Below are 8,796 nucleotides of genomic sequence, written 5' to 3'. Positions count from 1 at the left end.
TTCGTACTTTTTCTTCTGTTCCAGATCTGCATCCATGCAGTTAATTGATATCGCTCCAATTATTATGCACAAGAATGAGTAACATATTAATTGATTAATTCTTAAAAGAAAAGACTACTCAAGCAGCCGTCGCACCCTTTTACATATATTACACGTAATGCTAAATAACAAGCCTGTAAAATAAATGTCACCTTATAAGACCCAAAAGTAGCCGGGCTGCTACTGAAATTCAAATATCGATTAATCATACTGAACCTTCCTTGGCCACTTAAATTGGATAGGTCGATCATTAATCATGCTGGCCTGTTACTGATATTCAACAATTAACAAACTTATTAACTGTTGTCAAACCAGAATCTGTGAAGCTTCAGCAGCATAATAAAAGCCTAACCCCCTTGCAGAACAATAAACAACCGCCCAAAGTCTCAAACAAATGATAACATGTGACAACTTGATGCTAATAAACATAGAAACATGCTATTCGAAATTAAACTTTGTACCGTAGACTATTTGTTGAATTGTTAAACTCATGAGTGTTTCTTTTATCACTCCTCTTGGCGTTGTCTTTGATCCCTCCCAGTTTGTCAAGAAAGAAGACTTTGATTGTCTGGAAGCAAAGAATGAGGCGTTTATGGAACAAATAACTAAGAATCAGGAGAACATTCACATCAACCTTAGTTTAATTTTAGCTAGCCTGACCAATCCCAACCTTAAGTTTTTAGTTTTTGATGTTTTTCATTTGTTTTGTAATTTTCTTTCTTTTCTCTTTTTGTCTGATAGGAGGATAATGTATTTTTTGAGAATTACTTTTCAATACAAATATCACTTATCACTTCTTATGTTCTTTTTGCATTTACTACTAACGCTCATTTTTCAGAATACCCTTCCTCTTACGAAATAAACATGCATATGTTAAGGGGAGCCTTGTAATAGTTTATGATGTTATTTCTTTTTTATTATTAAAAAAAATTTGTTCACAAAAATAGATGTTTGTCATCATAAAAAATGGGAAGATTTTTAGAACGAATTTGGTTTGAAGAACTATGACCCTTACTTATTTTGATGACAACAAAATCATTTTATGATAACAATTTAAAACACTAATGTTTTGATTAAGTGTGCAGTTTTCAGATCAAGAGAATATCGTATTATCCTACAATGTATCATCTGTGATTGGACTAAGATAAAGAAACATTAAGACTTTGCTCTAAGTTCTTTTGTTAAGTCTGGGAATGCATTCTGCTACACGCCTTTGGTGCTTACGGAAAATACCAGCAATGCTCAAATTCATCTGCATATGATGACTACAACAAGCATCTGATTGTCAACCTCAGATAATCACATCAAGCATTTAATCTTCTAATGCAGGTAAACAATGTATGCTCTGATAGAAGAAAATGCTCTGATGATAGTCTATGCTCTAAAGAAGACACAATTCTTGCTTATTCTCTAATAAACACCTTGAATATGCTTTGTGTCAGAAGGTCTATGAGATATACTCTAATCATCGTATCCTCTGCTCCTTCAATCATTGTACCAAGATACGTATAATCAATTACAACCAAGACAACAACTAGAAACCCTAATGATCTCTATAAAAGGACATGCAATCCTTACTCGAAAAACACAAGAAATAATGCACTACAATAAACATTATACATCTGTCTCTGCACCCTATTCTTAACTTTTGTTTTACATAGTGCTGCAAAATATTTTTGAGAGTACAACTTTGTAAACACCCTCCCGTGAGAGATTATTTTCAGAAAATCTAAACCTATTATTTTGTAACCTCGCCCAATAGTGACTGCATCCCTCAACAACTTGACTGCACTAAGTTAGAAGGTTGAGAAGACTCGAACACAACCAGTTTGACTAGCATGTGTTCAATGAATGTGTAATTAAGTGGTGAATTAATGGATTAAATCCTTTAGCTTGAAGGGAGTGGACGTAGCTAACACATCAAGTTAAACATTGATTGTATGCAATTACTAACTAATTAACCACTTGATTAGTTAGTTAGGTAGTTAGAGAACAGTTAGAATGAATCATGTATAAATACCACACTCCATTCATTCAATAAACAAGTCCTACAACTCATATGCTATACTACTTTTCTATCTTCTTGCACTTGAATCAATAGCTTGAAAGCTAACAATTGGTATCCAGAGCAAGACTCATTGATCCAAATTAAAGAGTGATAAACACGAGTGAAGTGAAGATGAGTTCAAGTGAAAACAATGGAAATTTTTCAGCCCATATGCCACATTTTGATGGAAAGAATTGAGATAGATGGAGGGTGCAGATTCGAGCATTGTTTGGATTTCAAGAAATGTTGGAAATCATAGAAAAATATTTTGAAGATTTGAGAGTCAATCCAACAGAAGAGCAAATATCGAATTTTACTATATTGATAGCGTTTCAGGAAGTGTACTGAATCGTTGCAAGTAATAATTAAAAAGGTAGTACCGAGTGTTGATCTCAAGGATTGTGTTTTACTATTGAATTATAATTAATTACTAAAATTGAACAAAAAGTTCCCAAATTGATTGAAATAATATTTAAAATTAACAACAGTAATAAAATTGTTCCTTTATAATAAGAAAAATGTCAGGGATGAGTTTCACTTCAAATCTAACCTTAATGTCTAATTTGATCCTAGTTATTGAATTCTATTATTGAATTATTACCGAATTATCTTTATTATTCTTGCCCTAGTCTTAGTGACAGAACCTTTAATTCCAAAGTAACCCCTAATTCCTTAGTGGATTTAAGATTAGAATTAAGCCTTATCGTACATGAATTCTCTTAAACTATTGCCTTTGCAACTAATTTAATTGGTTTCATGTCCTGCATATATCTCTAGACTACAAATTCATGAATTTCTCATCTCAAGCATTCGTAAAGTCCACTTCCGTTTCAAAATACGAATCGTAGAACATTTTAATGTTGATCAAACAATAAAAAACATTAAGCACAAAGATGAGAAAAATAATTCATATAACTAGAAATCAAATCAGAAGAATAAGAGTTTCATCTTGTTACACTCATCCCTAAAAAATAGAGTTTAGTTACTCATGAAGAGATAGAAAAGATAAACATTAGAGAAGAATTACAAGATATATTCATAAATGATTCATGATAAAACTGCTCCAATGGTGTTAGAAACGACCGTCTTTGAGTTTCTCTGCTAGGGCATAAGTCTCCCAACTTCCCAATAGTCCAAAAAGATCCATAGAAAGTGAAAAAAATGTGTTTTTAAACATTCAGTTGCGTGCCACGTGCCTCAGGCGCGGAATTTGCGCTTCAGGTGCAAGTGGACAGATTCAGAAAGGCCGAAATGCGCCCCATGCGCAGGTCTTTGCGCTTCAGGCGCACATTATCTACTGTCTGACTTATACTGCATTTTTCTCCTTTTTCGAGTTTGAATTTGGTTTCGGTGTCTTCATGAGAGTTTTAGCTATGGATCTTGGCTTTCATTTGTACTTGAGTTGACTACGATTGAACATCTACAACCCCAAATATGGCTGCAATACTCCACATAGATCATGTTGATTTCTCACCAAAATTCAGCATTGGACTAAAATAAAGAAACAACGCAAAACTACGAAAAATCTCTAATTAATCAAGGAAATAAGAACATAAACATTTCATTAAATTAGAGAACTAAAAAAAATAAAATCAAATAACTACTTAAATTAACTAATGAATAAAAGATAAATAAGACTAAAAATAATAAAAAATATGCATATGATGAAGAGTTATCATATATGCAACTAAATGACATAAATTAATAAACCACTCATTTCCTGAGTTAAGGTGTTCAATTTATGTATAAGGTTGGAGGTCAACATACTAATGAACTCCAAATTGTTAGAGCTACGATTTGTGAGCATAAGCTCTATACTTCTATGGTTATTTTTGTCAACAACTCCAACTTCAATTGTTCATATATCTACCAAATGATCTTACTATACATACTATTTCCAAATGTATATAAAATCATGCATTAGATTCTCAACAACTGATACATAAGGAAATATTTAAAAATATGAATTTTCATTATTTATTTTGGACAATAAAGGAGACTAAAATAATTTCCTTAGTGATTGAGGTATCTCATAGTTTAATGTTTTCATCTTGAATTACCTATAACTATTTTGATATAGTTCTTTTGTGACAACCAAAAGATACCTTGAGTATGATCTATAAATATCACAATGTATAATTCAAAAGAGGCGAGTGAACTTTTACATCAGTTTCCCAATCGAATTTGTATTTATTGACATAAAGTTTAGTTTGGTGGCACTATATTATTTCATTAACTTTGTCATTAAAAATCATCGTACTGACATCCATTTTATGTAGACTTCAAAAATTATAAAAAGAAACGAGTGTCATAAATGTTAAAATAGAATATTTCAAAAATACCAAATATAATTTCTTTTAACAATTAATTTTTTCTGACACCTTATGTTATAGTTCTTGAGGGTGTGAGTTTGATTTTTTTAAATAATTTTCTTAACTTGATTAAGAGAAAGAGAAAAAACAACAATATCATTATGAGTGTCTAAATTGGTTACATTGATAGCAACTATATAAATTAGTTAAAAATCAATCAATTCTTCCTCATTCAATTTTTTCTTTTTAACCATATGTACCCCAAACTCAATATCTGCGAAAAGAAACTTTGCATTTATTTTCTAAAAAAATTTATATTTCTTAAACATTTCATCAGTTATGGATTGTCGCAAGTCATAATTAAATTAACTATAATAATATTTGAATTTAAATGACAAATTGAATCCAATGTTTTTAACACAATTATATTGGCACCTCAATGTAACCACCATTCATGTGCATCACCCCCAATATATATATAAGAAGAAAAATGTAGTAAAGATGCAATTTTATCATCACAATGATTGCCATCTCTATAAATATGAGACACAACAAAATTGATCCTTAGTCAACCTCATGCAATTTAACCACATATTTCTTAGCACACAAGGAACAAAGTGGCGAGACTTGGTAGTCAAATTAACCACCTTTGAATTAGATTCAAGCCAAAGAGAGGATCACCCTTTTTTTATAAGTAATCTCAATGGCTAACATTGCCCTTGAAGCTCAGCATGAAAAAAAGTTGGAAATATTCAGATTAAGGGATAAACAACCAAGAGTTGTTGCACTACCATCACTAAATATCCCTGCACAAGCTGCAGGCCAAGGACACCATTTAGCAGTGCCATAAGTGTTACATTTTGCTCAAAAGATAATAGGAGGACACCATACAACCTCTATGATTGTAGGAGAATTAGTTGCATGAATACTAAAAAGCTTTCAAAATGACAAACATATGTAAAGAGTAGAGAGACATAATTTAAAGTCACAATATTTACCAACTTTGTAAATGATATATATTGATGTATCTTTCAATATTATTGGACATTTTTTGGTATACGATATTTCTTTAGTTTTTCTTATTTGTCTTTATTTTTTAAGGTATTTTTCAAATAAATACTATTTTATTTTCTCTTGTTTCACCACTTTCTTTCTTGTACATCCTATGAGATAATCTTATTAAATGATCATTTCTAACTTTAACATTACAAACTTAATTGGGCAACGAGAATATCAAATACTAAAATTTCAAATAATTTACCTAATAATAGAAATTTTAACATATTTAAAAGATTAAATATTTCTAGAATGTGCTAATTATATTTTCTTTTTCTAATAATCTTAATGAATTATCAGTTCTCCAATGGGTGTTTGTTATATCTTTATTTCTTTAAAAAACCCTTTACTTTATTAAAAGAAAATATGACAAAAAAATATGTCTTGTTAATTAATACCTTTAATATACCTGGAATATTGTGATTTTATGATCAATTGATTTACTTAATTTGGAGAAAACTTAATTTCCATGTTTGATGAACACTATATATGCTTAACTGTGAGAGAATAAGATTTTATTATCCATACTTTTACAAGATTTAAATCAATTTGGTATATACTTAAGCTATATTAGGTTATAGAGAACAAGAGTTGCAAAATATGCTCACCCCAATAGCTATTGCTACATTAATATAAAATCCTTAGATAATAATTAACATTAATTACTAGTGATATTATATTGCAACGATCAAACGCTAACAACTAATATTGTTTAAACAATGAATTTTTTTAATCATCACATTTTTACCATCATAGGTTTGGGTGCATGGACATCTCAACTATATCACAATTTAAGAACAAATGAGTGATGTATTCAGCTGCACAATTACAAAGGCTGCAAAAAGGCATCACTAGTGGAGATTTTGTAATGTTGAGCATAACATAGATCACACACATATACTAATATATGTAAAATATATTCTATGTTATTTTTTATTTAATGCTATATTGAAACATAAATTGCCATGCCAACTAATATATTTGTCTTTTACCCTATTGACTATTCACTACAAAGACGATAAGTTGGAATGACAAGTAGATGATTGGCTCTAATTAAATTTAGTCCAAATTTTTCTGTCATATCCAAATCATATGATAAAATATTATCCGGTAATTTAAAATCAAAGCAATGCACTAGTTGAGCCACGACCAAACGCACTATAGTTAGACCCAATTTCAATCCAGGACATCCCCTTCTACCAGAACCAAATGGTATGAGCTCAAAATAAGACCCTTTAGCATCTATGTTGCTTCCTTCAAATCTCTCTGGCCAAAACTTCTCTGGATCAGACCAAGCCATCTTGTCTCGCATTATTGACCATGCATTCACTATGACCCTTGAATTTTTTGGTATAAAAAAGTCTTCAACCATACAATCTTCTAAGGATTGGTGTGGAATTAATAGGGGTCCCGCTGGATGGATCCTAAAACTTTCCTTTATTACCATGTCCAAATACTCCAACTTGTCTAAATCTGATTCCTCCACCTTTCTCTTTAGACCCACCACACTTTCTAACTCCTTTTGCACTTTTTTCATCACTCTTGGATTCTTTAATAGCTCGGAAATTGTCCACTCAATTGTTGTTGAAGATGTATCTGTTGAAGCTATAAAAATATCCTTTGCAATTGAAAATATAAACCGTCAAAATTGTGAAAGCATCAATGTTAATAATAAGGCTTAATTGCAGTTTTGATCCATTTATTTTAGCTAAATCGTGAAAGTAGTCTCCCCATTTTATTTCTCTCAAGTTTTGGTCCCTCAAACAGAATTTTGGTCCAAAATTTGATGAAATTTCATTTTTTTTTTTTGCGTTTATTTAAGTCACACCAAGTCTCAAGATCTCGTGGTGCAACAATTGTACCTAAAACCTATGATCATAAATGATGTAGTGCGGCTTTAAAAAATAACACTTCATCAAATTTTAGACCAAAATTCTGTTTGGGGACCAAAACTATAGAGAAATAAAATAAGAAACTACTTTCATGATTCAGCTAAAATAAGAGGACTAAAACTACAATTAAACCTAATAATAAAGGATAATGAAAATTAACTCAACTACAATTTACCATCATTATAGCTTTGATATTGGACCGTTCAATACGGTAATCATATTCTTCCGTACCAAGAAAGCCCAACAAAACATCTACAAAATCCATGGGCTCACCATCTTTATCATTAGATTTGATATGCTCTTCAATAATTTTATCAAAAAAATCATCAAAGATTTTAGAAATTACTTTCATGCGTTTTGTTAAGCCTTGAAGATCAAGTAATCCAATGTAAGGAATATAATCACCAATGTTAGGAGTTCCTAATAAATTCATTGCCTCATCCATCATAAGCTTGAATCCCTTCTCATCTAACTCCTTATCCATATACTTCTTCCCAACAACCATTCTACAAGTCATATCAACCATGAGTGTAGAAACCTTTGCACTTATATCAACCTTTGTTCCATCATTAGATGCTTCTCTTAGAAACTTGATCAATATGTCAACCTCTTCTTCTCTCATGCTTCTAAAAGAGTTAATTTTTGATTGACTCATCAACTCTAATGTACACATCTTACGCATGTTACGCCAATAAGAACCATATTCACAAAAAGCCACGTCCTTTTGCTCCCAAAAAATGTATTTTGCTGCCTCCACATATGGTCTACTTGCAAAGACAAGATCATGGGTCTTGAGAAAATGTTTAGCTGCTTGAGGTGAAGAAACAACTATTGTGGGTATTAAACCTAAACGCATGTGCATGATGGGACCATATTTTTGGGATAGTTGATGTAAATCACGATGAGGGTTTGACCCTAACTTTAGAAGGCTACCCAAAATTGGTAACCCTATTGGACCTGGAGGCAATCTCTTTACTTTCTTCATGTTTCTCCATAGCCATAGACAAAAAAGAGAAACAAGTATAATTACTTTCCAAAATAAAATCATGATATTTATTTTGGGAGACTAGTTCATATTGATTTTGCAATGTGTTTAAATATATGTTGCCAAGGGCCAAAAGCAACTTGGCTTATCGAGAATCAAAAGTAATTTAACTAATGAAAGCAACGTTGTTATATCATTATAGAAATGTAATGAAATTTACATTCGTTGTATTATTAGCAAGAATCAACCACAAACATTTAATTACAAAAATCAACCTACTGTATATTTGACCATTTTACAATTAAAAAAGATCAACTTACTCTATATTGTAAAAATTGACCATAACATATTCCTTTACAATTAATACACGACAACCGCGCACATCCACATGCACATGCAAGTGTATTATTCCTAATTAAAATCCATGGAATTGGCACTAATGTTTCGTCCATATATTGGCAATAA

The 8,796-nt window shown here is 31.1% G+C and overlaps 1 protein-coding gene across 1 annotated transcript; it reads right to left on the bottom strand.

Moving 5' to 3' along the window:
• Window positions 1–6,362: 6,362 nt before the first annotated feature.
• LOC101504961 (cytochrome P450 71AU50-like) lies at window positions 6,363–8,475 on the bottom strand. Its single transcript, XM_004488701.4, has 2 exons — window positions 7,522–8,475; window positions 6,363–7,072 (listed from the first exon to the last, which is right to left on the bottom strand). Exons 1-2 carry the CDS (start codon window positions 8,392–8,394, stop codon window positions 6,455–6,457), a joined length of 1,491 nt encoding a protein of 496 aa, XP_004488758.1. The 5' UTR covers window positions 8,395–8,475; the 3' UTR covers window positions 6,363–6,454.
• Window positions 8,476–8,796: the final 321 nt, after the last annotated feature.

Source organism: Cicer arietinum, chromosome 1 (genome assembly GCF_000331145.2).
Source record: "Cicer arietinum cultivar CDC Frontier isolate Library 1 chromosome 1, Cicar.CDCFrontier_v2.0, whole genome shotgun sequence".
Lineage (NCBI taxonomy): Eukaryota > Viridiplantae > Streptophyta > Magnoliopsida > Fabales > Fabaceae > Cicer > Cicer arietinum.
The sequence above is the reverse complement of the archived record's forward strand: the minus strand, read 5'-3'. Positions and strand labels throughout refer to the sequence as shown.

Bases quoted from the DNA above. Each gene is read 5' to 3' on its own strand.
- LOC101504961 (XM_004488701.4), bottom strand. From the start codon at position 8,394: ATGATTTTATTTTGGAAAGTAATTATACTTGTTTCTCTTTTTTGTCTA. The intron at 7,073-7,521 runs GTAAATTGTAGT...TCAATTGCAAAG, and splicing joins ATATCAAAGCTATAATGATG to GATATTTTTATAGCTTCAAC.